An 18,062-nucleotide genomic window follows, 5' to 3' on the forward strand; every position below is an offset into this window, starting at 1 on the left:
AGCCTTTTTTTCTTTATTTTATTTTTTATATATATATATATATATATTTTTTTTAGGATGTCACCTTTTTTAACTGGTTGTATGCAATGAGTGAACTACAATGACCCCAATACACATGATGATAATGGGAAAAATGATTTATAGCTAACAGAGGAACATTTGAGAATGTGTATGATGCAGTGTGTAATACCATAGTTTGCCGCATTGACCAACTAAATTGAAAGAAAACCGATTGCAAACATTTTTAAAGTAATGTCTAATTCTTGTCGTCTTTTATGGTATATTCATTGTCACATCTCATTGCTTGTTTCCTCCAGTCACTTTCTGCACAGTATTCGTCAGAAAAGCGAGAAGATGAAAAGATGTGCGACCATTTAATTAGAGCTGCCAAGTTCAGAGACCACATGACTGCTACCCAGCTAGTGCAAAAAATTATCAATATCCTCACAGACAAGCACGGAGCCTGGGGAAGTTCCTCAGCAAGGTAAGAGCGCCATAAAGCAGTAGTTTAATTATTTCATTATATGTAAATGTACTTGAGTAATTCCCGCTACTGATTCCATCCAGAAAGGAACATTTCCACTGCTTTAGTTGACGAAAGTATGGAAGGATAGGTCAACTCCATGACAGTATGAATCACACCTCTATGGTGGATGTTTGTTAAAATGCTATTCCCATCTTCTTAGGCAAATCACATGATCAGTCTGGGTCCAAACCCTCTTCGTCCGAAAAATGAGCGGGCTGCTGAGTTGTTTTCCCTTCACTATTTTCGATGCTCATCAACACCCTGGTCATCAGCATGCAGGGTAATGCAGGACAGCCAAATTCAAGTGAATGGGGCTGACTCCCTGTCCTGGAATTACATTGAAGGGGGCGCAGCACTAAATCGTTGTTGTGGTCCCTTTTATCCTCCAGATAGATGGTGGACCCAGCACTGTTGTGATTTGACAAGATGAGAAAACCCCTTTAAACTGTTTGCTTCATTGGTTGTAAAATTCATCATAAAGCAATGCTTGCCCATACAACTTTACCTGGTGAAGAATTGCCCATACAAATAGCACTGATCATTCAAATGTCAGAGTAGTCTGCCCACAAATATAGCAAGCACAGCTAACTTAATCTACAACAGCCTTCTCTCTGCCGCTGCGAGTGACTAGGTAAGTCTATTTCCAAGGGGCAAGCACTAAAGTCATCAGCACTAGAGGAGGCTTTTCTGGTTTAAAAACGTGACTGATATCTAGGACCAAAACCTGTGATACTGCTAGCAAATCTTATGAGAGAAATCGAATGTTTTTCGCTACTATGCGGTCTTAATTTGGAGCAACTAGTAAGGCTACGTTCACATCACCGTTTTTTGTCCTGCAGGAAACGCTAGTTTTTCTGGTAATATGCTCGTTTGTGCAGGCACCTAAATCGTCGTTTGCCTTCAAACATCAAGTCTGTTTCAGACCCCTTTTTTTTTTAAACTCTAAAAAAGGTTTTCTGTTGCCTTACAGCTATCAGCATTTCTGCTATTAGGCAAATTGAGATCAATCTCCTGTAGACCAAAGGACCAGGTTTTGGTTTTGGTTTTCCAGACCTTCACATATAGTCACATCTCTGTGTTGGGTCCCATTTGACAAGGCTGGTGCTGATGTGAGAATGCCAAGTGCGAAGTCCCATATGAACAGAGGGTAAATATTGTTAGTCTTGCTCTTCTGGTTATGCCCACATTTCCCCATAGGCCCAAGTCTCCATTTTTCAAGGCTTAGGGCTAAAGTTGCGCTATGGTGTTGCACTGTGACATACTGTGACTGTGATACAAGTTGGATTTTTCTGCGACTGTCGTAGCACGTAGCAGTACGACACCTTTGACTATCGTTACAAAAAGTGTTGCACAACACAGGTGCGGCATGAATGTAGCACAGTAGTTGTACCCTTTGTGTCGTGCGATACATGTCACCGAGTAGCCCTAGCCTAAAGACCGTGTAACACTGCTTGATGTTCAGCCAGTGTGAGACATATGGGTAACAACACGTCCATCAGCACTCGTTTGCACCAGCCTGATTATAAAAGTGGACGTGGGAGGAACAATTGCTTTCACAGTCATTCCTCACGTATTCGGCTCTAAAGATGATCAGCAGCACATCCCTGATTTCCCGGCACATTTATCGGCTGGCCAATTATCTGCAACGAGCGTTACTGTGAACGATAATTTGCCCGATAACCATGCAGTTTAATGGGGCCCCTAATGTGAGCCTTGTTCAGTCCGCATATTTTGGGGAATAGTCTTCACACCAGGCCTTTTCCCTCCTCGGGTATTTTTAGCTCTTTTGGCCCACCGCTGTTTTTGGGTGATACTTGTTGCCTGAAGTGGATTGACCCATGCACCCTTGGGAGAGCCCTTACAACTGCTCACTCTACTATTTGGAGGTTAAGAGTCAGATTGAATGGAGAAAGATATGACTGCAAGATCATACTACATACAGTGAAGCCCTTAAAGGGGTATTTCTGGAGCCCCACTTAAAGGGAGTCTGTCACCTCCATATGGCCATATACAGTGCTTACATGGCTCTGTAGCACACCTATACAGGATTGTAACTGTACCTTTGTTCTTTTCTTTAGACTTGCACCAGCAGGGAAAACGAAGTTTAATTCATATGCAAATGAGCCCTCGCAAGTGCCCAGGGGCGGAGTTCAGTGTGTAGGTGCCCAGGCTGCTCTGCCTTCTTTTCACTTTACTCCTCCCCAGCCTCTTCCTTTGCCCGCCCTCCAAGTCTCTTGCCTCATCAATAGGTCCGGACTTGGAGGGCGGGCAAAGGCAGAGGCTGGGGAGGAGTAAAGTGAAAAGAAGGCAGAGCAGCCTGGGCTCCTACACACTGAACTCCGCCCCTGGGCACTTGCGAGTGCTCATTTGCATATGAATTAAACTTTGTTTTCCCTGCTGGTGCAAGTCTAAAGAAAAGAACAAAAGTACCGTTACAATCCTGTATAGGTGTGCTATAGGACAATGTAAGCACTGTATTTGGCCATATGGAGGTGACAGACTCCCTGTAAAGGGATGGAGCGGCTGGTCGGAAATGTACAGTGCTCGGCTATTTCTGGAACTCCCATACAAATGAATGGAGTGGAGGTGCGCATTTCCGACAAGGCCCCTGTTCTTGTGATCTGTGGGAGTCCCAGAGGTAGGACCCCCACCAATCTAATAGTTATCCTCTCTCAAAAATGAAAAAGAAATTCACTTCAGAAGACCCATGAATAAGGCCTGGAGCTCCTAAGTATTTTAGTGAGTCAGTAACTCCTTTGGGGAGACTCTTGTGCTTTACCATAATTCTTTGTTTTCTATGAGTATTTAGATTCCTGCTTTTTGACTTCCCATTTGACTTGCACAAAGAAATACTCCATTAACTACTATCATAGTTGGTATGTGCAGTCACAAAACCAGACTGACGCTGAAATCCTATCGGCTAGTTGAAAACTACAGGAAAGTCTTGTGCAATTAATGAGCCCCCCACAAAAAGATCGTTAACACCCTGAACATTGATGGCCCCGTGACTTCATAGTCCTGTCCTACACTGACTGCAGGAGTGATCCAGATGAACTGTACTGCTGAGGGGGAAACGCGTTCCCTGTGTGTTCCCATCCCATCTTTCAACAGTCCATACACTTATTTATGGCCGTTTCTGGTCTGCTAATGGATGGGCAGGAAGGCTAAGGGAATGTTAATTTCCCCTGCAGTAGATTTGGTTGTAATGACCTAATGTATTCACAAATGTGTTCTTGAAGGTCCCATGCATGTTATTTACACCTCACGTCAATTACATACAGAGGTGTGACACTACCCCTATGTCACATACGTGTTTTTCATCAATTGGTCCTATTTCTATCAGAAGCCTTTAATATCAGAAATGCCATACACTGCCAAACCCTACATCATGCTGCGGAGGAGGCGACATATATGGAGGAAAAATCTGTATTTTATTTTTATTTAAAGGGGTTTTCTACTTTCCGGATAGGTTTCAGAAATGCCATATGCTGACGTGTAGTGGGATAGGAAAACTCTACTTTGTGCCTACCTTAGCTAGAATGGGCAAATCCCCTTTGTGCCCATGGGTACCAATGTAGTTAAACCACGCTGTCCATAGCTTCTCAAGATGGCAGTTGTATCTTCTACCATCCAGGTGCTGAATCTGCCCAGAGCAGATGCAGAAAAGATATTGACGTCTTGTATCTGTACCCGTCCTGAATGCTTTCAACTTATGTGCAGTAGAGGACACAGCTGCCATCTTGGGAAACTATGGACGTCATTTGTTTACTTTGGTACCCATTGACGCCAGGGGGATTTGGCCGTGTGGCTAAGGGAAGCCCTGAAGAAATGTCTTATTTTCTTATCCAATTACACATCAGTTTATGGCATTTTCTAAAATGTATCCAGAAAAGCAGACGACAAAATATGGGTCTCTTCTGCACATATATTTTATATGTTGCCATTAATTATAGTATTAGAATGTATTTTTAAGAACAAAATGGTGAGGTTGACGTTTATCTGCATGCATATTTTCCAGTGTAATGTGCTGGTAACATTTCTAGAGGTCGAAGTCCTCCAATTGCGTAAAAAAGTTGCTGTAGGCACAGATAGTACTGCCTCCCGGTCTCTCGAGTCCTATGTTGTCCCCTCCTGCCGTCACACAGCAAGCAATATCAGTGGAAGGCACAACTTCCTGACTCAAGAGCCATTGAGAACAGTGTGGCTATTTGGTAAAGCTGAATTGAACATTTTAGGCTACTTTCACACTAGCGTTTTTTACTGGACCCGGCAGGGTTCTGCAAAAACGCTTCTGTTACTGATAATACAACCATCTGCATCCGTTATGAACGGATCCGGTTGTATTATCTTTAACATAGCCAAGACGGATCCGTCATGAACTCTATTGAATGTCAGTGGAGGACGGATCTGTTTTCTATTGTGGCAGAGAAAACGGATCCGTGTCCCCATTGACTTGCATTGGGGGTCATGCCGGATCCGTGTTGCTTTGCATCCCAGGACAGAAAGCAAACTACAACATGTTGCCGTTTTCTCTCTGGTTTGGGAACGCAACTAAACGGAACGGAATGCATTTTGGAGCATTCTGTTCAGGTCAGTTTTGTCCCCATTGACCATGAATAGGGGCAAAACTGAAGCGTTTTTTTTTTTTTTTTTTTCCAGTACTGAGCCCCGATGACAGATCTCAATACCGGAAAACTAAAACACTAGTGAGAAAGTAGCCTTAGAAAGTACTTTCAGACACACTTTCAGGGTTCTTTATTTTTGAACCAGCGTGTCTTGTGTGTTTTAGTTTTTAGATTTGCTGCACTTTTTTGCATTAAAGGAGAGAAGCAGTGCTTTTACAGACCAAAAAGTGCATGTCAAAATTGTGTGTTAACTTTTTCCTACAATTTTGGAATTTTTCGGATAAGGCAACTTTCACACTGGCGTTTTGGTTTCTGTTTGTGAGATCCGTTCAGGGCTCTCACAAGCGGTCCAAAACGGATCAGTTTTGCCCTTAATTCATTCTGAATGGATAAGGATCCGCTCAGAATGCATCAGTTTGGCTCCGATCCGCCTCTATTCCGCTTTGGAGGCGGACACCAAAACGCTGCTTGCAGTGTTTTGGTGTCCGTCTGACTAAACTGAGCCAAACGGATCCGTCTACATTTTCTTACATTGTGTGTCAGGACGCATCCGTTTTCACTAACACAATATGGCACAATAGAAAACAGGATCCGTCCTCCATTGACTTTCAATGGTGTTCAAGATGGATCAGTTTTGGCCATGTTAAAGATAATACAAACGGCTCCGTTCTGAATGGATGCATGCGGTTGTATTATCTGAACGGATGCGTTTGTGCAGATCAATGACGGCCCCGCACCAAACGCGAGTGTCAAAGTGGCCTAAGCGGTCATAGAACCTTTTCTTTATTGCAGCCCATTGACAACATAAGGGCTCATGCACATGGCAATACCCTGTTTTGCAGTCCGTAAATCGCAGATCCGCAAAACATGGATGCCAAACATGTGCCTTCCGTATTTAGTGGAACAGAACAGCTGGCCCCTAATAGAACAGTCCTATCCTTGTCCGTAATGCGAAAAATATTAGGACGTTATATTTTTTTTTGTGGAATGGCCATGCAGACCTACAGAAACGAGAATGCACACGGAGCCATTACCATTTTTGCAGTCCCATTGAAGTGAATGGTTCCGCATACGGGCTGCTACAGAAACTAGAACGGATACAAAAAAAAAGTTTGTTTGTGCGAGTCCAGTCCTAAAATATTTATCAAGATTGGCGTTTCCTTTGCCGTTCTTGATTCCCCCTGCACTGCCGGAGGATGCACCAAACCTATGCAGAGGCGCATGTGGTGCATCCCTCCGCTAGCCATGAAACCGTGTATTAGGAGTCTGCTGGAGAGTTCAGTCTTTATTCACGCCAGAAAACGTGAATAAAGATGAATCTGTCGGGCCTGCTACGCCACATCTAAAAAGTAACGTGAAGGGGGAAAAATTTACATTTTGCTCCAATCAAAGTGTGTGTGACGAAATATGCAAATTTCTGATGTCATAAAATTTCCGTATATAGCATAGTAAATGTTCTCCATAGTTTTTGTATGTGGTTGTGACATGGTGGCATGCCACTCCGTTGCCCGTTTGTGTTGCCATACCCTAAGCAGCCATAACGGACTGTGACTGGCTTTATGGGTCCTGCAGGAACCACACGTGGTATCAGAGCTGCGGTATTGGATAATAATTGTGCACGTTTTAGGCGATACACAAACGGTGTTAATACGTATTGAGACTAATCGAGGGTAAGTGGGTTAACACGTATAAATGGTATGTATTGCCACATGCAGTATTTATCTATATTACTAATGAGGTGTATTGCAATGTGATTCACATAACTGATTTGTGCTATTACTTCTACAAGCAGTGTATTATTCTGGTATTTGTATTACGCCGCCCGCGCTGCACAAATCGCAAGATTCCTAAATCTGCTTATTCTCTCCATAAAATGATGTCATTCATTTCATGGCTTTTCTCTTTTGCATTTGATGAAGAATATGTTTGAGGTTCCTAATTATGGGTAATCGACTCGGATGTCCAGCGCTGCAAGCGTTAATATAATCTTGTTTCCTTGTCCTCTACGAAATTGAATCTCCTAAGGATTTTGGTTTAATTTCGTTTATGCCGTTTTCATTCCTCTCTGTCCTTTGGAATTCATATGGCTCGCTTGTTGCCAGGACTTGGAGCCTTAATACTTTCCCATTAATGTCATTTATTTTGTTTCAGTATTGATGGGTTTCCTAATGCCGTCCGATCACTAGGCTGCAAGGCTGGCAGCTGGCCCAGGATCGGCAGTGGCTCTAATAAATCACAATCAGACCCATGCCATTACATCAATATTTTTAGTCAATTATGGAGAAGGTCAGGTGCTGTATTCAGGGATGAAGCTCCAGCATGTGGCATTTTGAGAAAACATCTGGTACTGCACCAAAAATGTACGTTGGATAGAATAAGGGGATGGGGGGGGGGGGGGGGATAAAATTCAATATTGCCCATTTGAGGCAGATCAAATGAAATCTACATTATTATAGGCAAACCACAGATGATTACAGGCTTCTTGTCGACGGCGTGGTTATTATACCTAATTCTGTTATCCGTAAAGAAAATTCCCAAGTTCCACTTCAATAAAAATGAAAATATTCTTTTCTCTGAAGCAGATGGGATTTGTTGTTCCCTCACAGCAGGCATCTAATATCTTTTGACACCTAGTGACCTGTCTGAATGCAATTTGTGTCTTAATATCAGGCTTACACAAGCTGCTGCCATGGAGAAGAAGTCCTCCTCTTTATTCCTGCAGATTCGTGCGGCATGCTCTTCTCTTTGGAAATTCTCGGAGGTTCTGCCGAATGTTCGCCCTTTTCCGTCATTGAATCCTTTTTTTTTTTTTTTCTGTCTGAATTCCAAATGGTTAGATTTTTCACTCTGAAGGGAAAATAAATTGTCCTTCTTGGTTATACATTAATGTCACCTGAAGTAAGGCTCAGGTGAAAAGGAGAAGAAATGCTGATAAGAAACAGTAAAATAAGCATGAAAAAAACGGTGGTGGTGGTGGGGGGGGATGTAGAGAGTGGAAGAAGCCATTTCCCCCCACCCTGTGCACTGAGCAGGCATTGTGTTTATTTGGGTCAGGAGACAAATCATCTTTCATGTAGATGACACCTGGTAAAGTGGTTGAATGTAAGAAGGATGAGAAGAGATGATGGAGAACAGTGGATGAAAGTCTCGGAGGACAGGCTACCCTTTTCTCATCGCGTCCTTCATTGCATTCTAATAGGCTGACTAATGTACCATAGAAATTCTCTCTGGGTCTTTGGATAGTAGGGTAGAAAGAGTGGCCCTCCTCATCTTTGGAATAAAATTCAGCGGTACAATTGCAGACATAAATTATTGTAGGCGCAGTAATAAGGGCTTCGGCGTTTTTATATCAAACTAGCTGGATGTTTTAGATTAGCCGATAGAGCAGAGTAAGGCTGCAGCTGCTTTCAAGACGCTACGCGAGATTGCTCGGAATACGTTCTAATGGATGCCCTCGAGCTAGAGGGGATTTTTTTCCCCTCCCTGTGAAACATTCATCTTTTATTTTTCCCCCCTTTTTCTTCCCATGCATGTCAAGAACCTTGCCGGTAAAATCCTTGTGATGCGGTCTTCAATTTTTCTTCAGTAAATCAAATCATCTTCCTTTCAGAAAAGATAAATGCTAGAAGGTGTGGGTGTTATAAAAGGAAAAAAAGGAGACTGCGAAAAATCAATGCGGGCAAAATTGAAACAGTATGCCTCGGTATTGATTGGCCTTGTGAAATCGAAACTAACAGCTTTGTAACTGTTCCAGTGGACAGTTAGGTGACCTGTAATGGACAAACCATCAATATTAGCATTGCTGTTTTATCTTGTACTATGTCATAGCAGGTCGGCTGATATTCTAATTCACTGTACACTTTGTGGCAGAAGATAACGTTGCCCTTATTTGTAGAATAGATCTGACACATAGTCATATAGTCCTTCTGTAGACTAAAAAAACCTTGATGGTTTTTCTTCATCTTTATGGCTTAAAAAAAATACAAAATAATCCAACATGGTTGATCGAGGACATGCAGTTTTAGGGCTCATGCACACAAACATTTTTTTTTTCCGTGTCCGTTCCGTTTTTTTTTTGCGGACCGTATGCAGAACCATTCACTTCAATGGGTCCGCCAAAAAAACTGTAGTTACTCTGTGTGCATTCCGTCTGAGTATGTCCGTTTTTCAGTTCCGCAAAAAAACAGAACAGGTCTTATTATTGTTCGCATTACAGACAAGGATAGTACAGTTCTATAAAGGGCCAGCTGTTCTGTTCCGCAAATGTCATCCGTATTTTTTGCGGACCACAAAATTCATACGGTCGTGTACATGAGCCCTTGGACGGAGTGTGGCTGTACAGTTTTTTCTGTTTGCTTCAGCTCCGCAGCTCTTGCTGCCCAATCAGTGTCTGCGTTTCATTTCTTCAGTTCTGGAGAGCTGTGCTCTGTTTGGTTGCTGCGCTCTACTAGCTAGTTTTTTTTTTTGATACATTTGCTTTTTTTTTTTTTTTTTTTTAATATATATATGAGGCTCTGTTATATTACACATACATAGGAGTGCTTTATTTGTCACACAGCACATCACACTTCCAAGTTTGGCTTCACCTCACAACGTGCTACATCAACACAGAACAACAAACGCTTGCCCGGCTAGGCACTCACTATACAGAGGTCTCCCTAAGTTGCCTTTAGGTCAGTGTTAACACTGTGGTATTTGGTTTGGGTGACACAGCCTCATAGCTGTGACCTGTGCAACTCACCAGTCCTCCTGGTGGAAGCAGCGAAATACCTTGGGGGGAATATGGTCCAGCTGTCCTCCTGACTCTGACCGTGCGACACCTCTCTTCTTCCAGCGTTGCTGGGCTTCCCCAAACGAAGGCTTCCTCCGCCTCGTGGCAGCCCAACCCTCCTGGCTGGGACCACACAGAGCCTCTGCAGGCTTCCTTCTCAATTCTCTCCTCAAACTCAGGCTTCCTCAGCCTTGTGGCCCCCCAGCACTCCTGGCTGGGACCACACAGGCCCTCTGCAGGTCTGTTCCCTTGGGGCCTAACTCCTCCTCTCACACTGAGGATTGCTTTATCCCCAAGTGATTATCGCACCTGACCTCGCCTCAGGCCAGGTGATCGTGGGGAAACACAGCCAATCATACCATACACCTCCTCTAATAGGATTCCTGCACCATTCTAGGAGACGCATATCTTCCCTCCTGTATAAGGCCTGTCGCTGCCCCACAACGTATATACTTAGACTCTTCAGTTGTCAGATTTAAAGGGTATCGGTCAAGTTGACCGATGTCTGAGCTGCAGGCAGCATGTTATAGAGCAGGAGGAGCTGAGCAGATTGATGTATAGTTTCATGGGAAAAGATTCAGTATAATCAGTTTTTCATATATTTAAATTCCTGCTTGTTCTGTGCTTTTAAGTCAGGGAGACAGTCCGATCAGTGACTGACGGCTGTCTCTGTATACACAGTCATAGAGGGAAGGCCGTCAATAGGGATGAGCGAATCGACTTTAGATGAAACATCCGAAATCGATTTGCATAAAACTTTGTTCTAATACTGTACGGAGCAGGATCTCCACACAGTATTAGAATGTATTGGCTCTGATGAGCCGATGTTATTGCTTCACGAAGTCTCACGAGACATCGCTTAATAACTTCATAAATGAATTTGTACTGTAAAAGACAATTTCCCGAACTTGGTACAAGTGGTACCTTGGAACCGAACCTGAGTTTGGGAAATGTTTTTTTTTTTGAAACATCCGGAGTCGTTTCGCTTATCCCTAGCTGTCAATCACTGATGGGACCGCCTCCTGGACTTCAAAGCCCAGAATGAGCAGCAATTGGAATAAAGAAACTTGTATACTCAATCGTTTCCCATAACGTATGCAGCAATCTGCTCAGCATCTCCTGCTCTATAACATGATGCCTGCAGACTGTACTGCATTTTCATGGTGACAGGTCCCCTCTAATGGCTACCTGCTTTTCTATTTTTATTTTTATTTTTTTGAGGAAGGGATGGGAGAGCTGTCCAAAATTGTATTAGAAATATCTTAACACTTATCCCATATTCAGAATATTGCCTTTTTTTTTTTTTTTTTTTTTATAAAAGCATAGAAAGAAAAAAAAAACACAGGTGCCTGTATTTTGAAAATTTCTGCTTGTCAGTGCTTCCTGTGGCAGAGAAAGGGTTACTGAACTCTGCATTTTCCTTTCATGTTTATTACCTTTGTGATGAGATTTCACTTAGCATTTTTATAATGAATGAAAACGGGTACCTTGTAGAATTGCAATCCCATTAGCCTGCGGTGCACTGAAATGTGAAATGCAATCAAAGCAAATGTATGCGGACAGAGAAATAAATAAATAAAAACTCTTCTCCCCAGCCCCCTTAATGCTTCTCGTTCACCGTTTCCCCACCCTGCAGTTATTGCACTTGACACCAGTGTAAAGTAACATTCATTGCTCTCTCTGGAGCTCCAGCGATGTTTGGAATTTTTTTTTATTGCCAACATTGGCCCATGTAATAATATTGTGAAATGGCTTAATAAAACTAACAATTCTCCCAGTCGTACCTCCCCTGAACCCCCCACACACACCACACAATGGCAAAGAATAATTTATACTGAGGCAACAGCATGGTACGAATTTGATGCATACATCTGGACTGATTAATACAACGCCATTTAGCAGGAGGGAGAATTAAAGGTTTTCTATTTTCCTTTTGTACTTTGAATATTAACATTTTGGAGCCTAATATTCTGTAATGAATTTTTTGGGATATTTTTTTTATAAACCATTTTATGATTGAGGAAATATGTTTTTCTAAGGTTTTCTTGTAGTGCCTGAGCCACCTACCCCAAATGTCCCCACAACCCCCCTTTCCGGGCAAATGCTGGTACAAATTTTGATGTCCGGTTCAATGGCATACAACATTAGAGGTTTGGTTACTGCCTCTTATTTCTCAAGAGGGAGTGAACCTGAGTGCACTGCTTGGACTGTGTCAGGCTCTTACAGCATTATATACCCATCTAGGAGATTGTACTGTGTTCCCTCAGCAGCCTATGTACTAGCACTGTCAGCACTGATTGTGGCAGACCCCTTAGGTGTACTCCCTCTTGAGAAACAAGCATATGTGACTGTTCCCTTGACAGTGAATGCTCTCATTAGCTTATCAGGCACCAAAACTAACTGCACTGATTGCTTAGGGTGGGGTGAGCTGGTGTTTTCGAGGATGTGACAGGTCCTCTTTTCTGGGATTTTAATATTGATGACCTATCCTCAGGATCAATATCAGATCAGTGGGAGCCCAACACCGGGCACCCCCGCCGATCATCTGTTTTAAGAAAAGGCTGCGCTCGCCATTAACTTTGTCGACGACAAGCAGGTAAACAATGAAGGGAAAGCTGTGCTCGCATGAGTTCAGCCTTCTCTTCAATCAGCTGATCGGCGGGGCGTGCCGAGTGTTGGACCCCCACCGATCTGATATTGATGACCTATCCTGAGGATAGGTCCTCCATATTAAAATTCTGGAAAACCCTTTTTAAATAGTGGAATTCTCTCTGCCTGCTTACAGATGATTGATTTATTTTTTTGTGCAGCAGTAGCTCAGTAAATTAGTACCTTTGTTAACATATGCTATATGGACAAAAGTGTTGGGACACCTATTGAAGCAATCACAGAAAATAATGCGCTGTAATATTAGATGCAAGCATAAGATATGGACTAAGTCCTCACTCTATTGATAAAATCTGAGACACTTGGTCAATATATTTTGATCAAAGCACATCTAAGCCCACCTACCAAGCGACAAGGTGGTCTCAGTTCAGGCAGGTCCTACGCTAAACCTGCCTATGCCATTATGCATTTATGTTCAGGAGCGCAGACCCCACACATATAGTGTGCTGCTCCTAATTACCTCCATGTGAAGATTTTATGATTCCATACGCATTAATATGGAGTTTGCCACTAGAACAGCTTCCACTCTTCTGGAACGGCAATGTTGAGAAAAATGAAGTTTTAATATATGCAAATTAGCTCAGCTCTCTCTGCAACTGCCTCACCCTCTGTATAGGTCATCAGCCTCTGATCAGTGGGGGTCTGACATCCGGGATCCCCATCGATCATCTATTTGAGAAAGCATGGTACTACTGTGAGAGCAAAAGCCTTTTAGCTGCTTACCCTAGACCAGTGATGTCATGAGCATCGGTCACGTGGCCTGGGCGCAGCTCATCCCCATTCACTTGATTTAGGTGTCAATGCTTATCTACACCCCTTCCCTCAATAGTGATATCAGCACAGGTCACAATGCATAACTAGAAAGCTTTCCCATGACAGACAGTATGTGCCCTCCAGTCTATTGGGCTTATGTTCCATGTGGCTGCTGTAAAGCCTATACCCCACAGTTCAGTCAATATGGCTGCCCCTATAATTATGTACATAAAATACAAGTAACCCCTTCCCGACCAGCGTTGTAATAGTACGGCACTGCGGGAAGTGACTTGCTGCACAGCACTGTACTGCTGCGGCGCACTGATCGGTTGGGTGCAGGAGCTGCACCCACCGGATCAGCAGCAGGGGTCCGGCTGTTCCTGTTAGCCATGCCCCTGCTGTATGCGCCAGCATCTGTGAAAAAACTGATACCAGCTCTTAAACCCTTGCTATGCTGTGGACATCGCTGACCGCAGCATGTGCGGAGTGTGTAGAGGGAGGGAGCTCCCCGTCCCCATCGTCCTTCCATAGGCATTGTGCTGCCTTCCATGAAAGCCTGTGAGACCCAGGGGGCTACACTTAAAGCCAATGCATTACAATACACGTGTATTGTAATGTATTGTACAGAGGATCAGACCCCCAAAAGTTGAAGTCCCAGTGGGCCAAAAAAAAAAAAAAAAGTATGTCTACTTTTCTTTTCTTTATTTTTTTTTTTCATAATTTTGGGAAAAGAACTTTTTTTACTTGAATTTTTTTTATTATTGAAATAAAAAAATTCAAGTAAAAAAAAGTTCTTTTCCCAAAATTATGAAAAAAAAAAAAGAAAAGTAGACATATTGGATATCGTCGCATCCGTATCGACTGGCTCTAAAAAAAATATCACATAATCCACCCTATCAGGCGAAGATCATAAAAAAAATAATAATACAAACCATGCCAAAACAGACATTTTCTGGTCACCTTGCCTCACAAAAAGTGTAATACCAAGCGATAAAAATGTAGTATGTACCCCAAAATGGTACCAATCAAACCATCCCGCAAAAAATAAGACCCTACCTAAGATAATTATGTAAAAAAAAAAATATGGCTCTCAGAAAATGGCGACACAAAAACAAGATTTTGTTAAAAAAAAAAAAATGCTTTTACTTTGTAAAACTTAACAAAAATAAAGACACCTTATGTATCGCCACATCCATAACAACCTGCTCTATAAAAATATCACTACTCCTGCCATGTGCCCCTACAGCAGTTTCAACCCAAAAACAGAACCAATAACCCCAAAGAAAAGTAGGAGACACACATATAAAATATATGTAATTTAATGAGACATGATCACATAACAAACAATATATGAGACATAAGGCACAAGTGTACAGGAGGAGGGGAGACCTCATGTAAGGAGGTCAGATACAACCTCTCTCCCAAACACCCAACTGGCAGGGAAAAAAATGTCACAGCCCTAGGTATACATCAGCATGAAAATTGTGAGAACTGTAGGTTCACTCAAAGTAACATGTACTGGTATGTATGTTGCATGCACAGAAAGATAAATGAAAAAATGTACAAATAGCACAAGGCAAACTAGCCCACCCAAAAACCTGGGATGGCCGCATAAGATATGCACATAGCCATTGAACTGTAAAATACAAGTGTGCCAAGTGCAGGTAGTAATAGAGATATAAAAAGAAATGTAACAACTAACTGAGCAAAACAACAAAACATGTATTACCCATAATATGCTGGACCCAGAGCGTGTGACCAAAAGCTGCACCTCGACGTACGTTTCACCTGAAGAGGCTTCGTCAGGAGGTAAAGTAACAAACTGAGTTCGTCCTTAAATGGTGTGGTCCACAGCTAGCAGCTGATTAGCGCATCTGCCCAGTGTTGCAGGGATGACATCATAAAGACGCGCCACCCAGCTTACAGAGCAAGGCACGCCCACCGTGTCACATGACCAGACCAGGAGAAGGGAGGGAGCCGCATCTGACATCACGCAGCCACACCTCCCCACTCCGGGTACGATCACATGACACGCACGTCGGCTGGCCCTGAGACAGCCAGGTATAGGAGCGTCCCTACAATGCCAGCCAGACAACGCACCGGAGTGATGCGCATATGCCAGGTGGAGACAATGTATAGAGGACAGTGGAAAGATAACCACATGTGAAGGACAATATATGGGGGGCACAAAGATCAAAATTGCCAATAGTTAGCTCAATCGTACAGCATATCAGGGTAATATATACAGGCAGAGCAGCATAGTATAGAGCCCCCTATAGCCTTCACCATTAACGATATATGCACAACCCCATAAAAAAAAACTTTGCTGTTTACCCTTGCTGTGTTGCAAGCAAAAAATTGATTAACATGAACAATCTGAAAAAAAAATAAAAAAAAATAAATATATATATATATATATATATATATATATATATATATATAAATAATTTCACCTCCATTTTCCTTTAATTCTTGTGGAACACCTCAGGGGTTAACTAAGTTTGTAACATCAGTTTTGAATAATTTGAGAGGTGTAGTTTCTAAAATGGGGTCATTTATGGGTGGTTTCCATTATGTAAGGCTACTTTTACACTCTCGTTTTGTGCGGATCCGTCTTGTATATGCACAGACGGATCTGCACAAATAATGCAAACGCTTGTATCTGTTCATAACTGATCCGTTTGCATTATTTATAAAATAAAATAAAAGTCTAAGTCAAAACGGATTCAACTTGACTTACATTGAAAGTCAATGGGGGACGGATCAGTTTTCAATTGCACCAAATTGTGTCAGTGAAAAACGGATCCTTCCCCATTGACTTACATTGTAAGTCTAGACAGATCCGCATAGTCGGACTGTAGCCAAAACGCTGCAAGCTGCGTTTTAGTGACCGTCTAAAAAACGTAACTGACACCAAACGCAGCCAAATTGATGCATTCTGAACGGATCCTTATCCAGTAAGAATGCATTAGGGCTGCACTGATCTATTTCGGGCCGGTTGTGAGAGCCCTGAAACGGATCTCACAAGCGGACCCAGAAACGCCAGTGTGAAAGTAGCCTAAGCCCCTCAAAATCACTTTATAAATAAATTGGTGCTTAACCTGTTACGGACACGGCGTACCTGTACACCCTGTGTATTTCCAAACACTGCCGTGCAGCGGGCGCTGATCGGGACAAGGTGCCTGCACCTTGGCTAAATGCGCTGTTGGGGTGGTGGGTCCTGTTATCCCCCCCAGCGGTGCCAAGGGGGAACTGATGGCATGGAAGGCAGTAAATAAAAAAAAGTTGAAAAAATCAAGTCCCCCCCCCCCCCAAAAAAATAATAATAATAATAATAATAAATAAAAAAGCAAGTAAAAATAAACCAAAACGTCATTTTCCCCAAATAAAGTTAAAAAATAAATTGTAAAAAATAGGGAAAATAATGACATATTAGGTATCGCCGCGTCCTTATCGACCGGCTCTATAACATATCAAATGACCTAACCCCTCAGATGAATACCGTAAAAAATAAAAACTGTGCTAAATAAACCATTTTTTTGTCACCTTACATCACAAAAAGTACAACCGTAAGCGATCAAAAAGTGGTTGTTGTCTAAAACTTGTTGTTGTCTAAAACTTGAGTAAATAAAATAAAAAAGTATACATATTGAGTATCGCCGCGTCTGTATCGACCGGCTCTATAAAAATATCACATGACCTAACCCCTCAGGTGAACACCGTACAAAAAAAAAGCAATTTTTTGTCATCTTACATCACAAAAAATGTAATAGCAAGCGATCAAAAAGTCATACGCAACCCCAAAATAGTGCCAATCAAACAGTCATCTCATCCCGCAAAAAATTGATACCCTACCTAAGATAATCGCCCCAAAAATTATGGCTCTCAGACTATGGAGACACTAAAACATGGTATTTTTTCTTGTTTAAAAAATGAAATCATTGTGTAAAACTTAAATAAATAAAACAATTTAGACATATTGGGTATTGCCACGTCAGTGACAACCTGCTCTATAAAAATACCACATGATCTAACCTGTCAGATGAATGTTGTAAATAACAACAAAAAAAAAAGTGCCAAAACCTTGCCTCACAAAAATGTAATATAGAGCAATGAAAAATCATATGTACCCTAAATTAGTACCAACAAAACTTCCACCCTATCCCGTAGTTTCTAAAATGGGGTCACTTTTTGGGAGTTTCTACTCTAGGGGTGCATCAGGGGGGCTTTAACCACCTCCCGACCGCTGTACGCAGATATGCGTCCGGGAGGTGGTTGCTTTACTCCTCCTGGACGCATATACGCGTCATCTCGCGAGACGCGAGATTTCCTGTGAACGCGCGCACACAGGCGCGCGCGCTCACAGGAACGGAAGGTAAGCGAGTGGATCTCCAGCCTGCCAGCGGCGATCGCTCGCTGGCAGGCTGGAGATCCGAATTTTTTAACCCCTAACAGGTATATTAGACGCTGTTTTCATAACAGCGTCTAATATACCTCCTACCTGGTCCTCTGGTGGTCCCTTTTGTTAGGATCGACCACCAGTTGACTCAGGTAGGTCAGTACAGTCGCACCAAACACCACACTACACTACACCCCCCCCCCCCCTGTCACTTATTAACCCCTTATAAACCCCTGATCACCCATGATCACCCCATATAAACTCCCTGATCACCCCCCTGTCATTGATCACCGCCCTGTCATTGATCACCCCCCTGTCAGG

The 18,062-nt window shown here is 42.6% G+C and overlaps 1 protein-coding gene across 1 annotated transcript in view; it reads left to right on the forward strand.

Annotated features, from left to right (window-relative positions):
• LRBA (LPS responsive beige-like anchor protein) overlaps positions 1-18,062 on the forward strand; it is a 568,467-nt gene that overhangs the window by 219,314 nt on the left and 331,091 nt on the right. Inside the window, exon 36 of the mRNA XM_044300361.1 lies at positions 318-484. Within this exon, the coding sequence (XP_044156296.1) occupies positions 318-484 (167 nt within the window). The remainder of the gene's footprint in view (positions 1-317; positions 485-18,062) is intronic.

This window comes from Bufo gargarizans, chromosome 1 (genome assembly GCF_014858855.1).
Source record: "Bufo gargarizans isolate SCDJY-AF-19 chromosome 1, ASM1485885v1, whole genome shotgun sequence".
NCBI classification, from domain to species: Eukaryota; Metazoa; Chordata; class Amphibia; order Anura; family Bufonidae; genus Bufo; species Bufo gargarizans.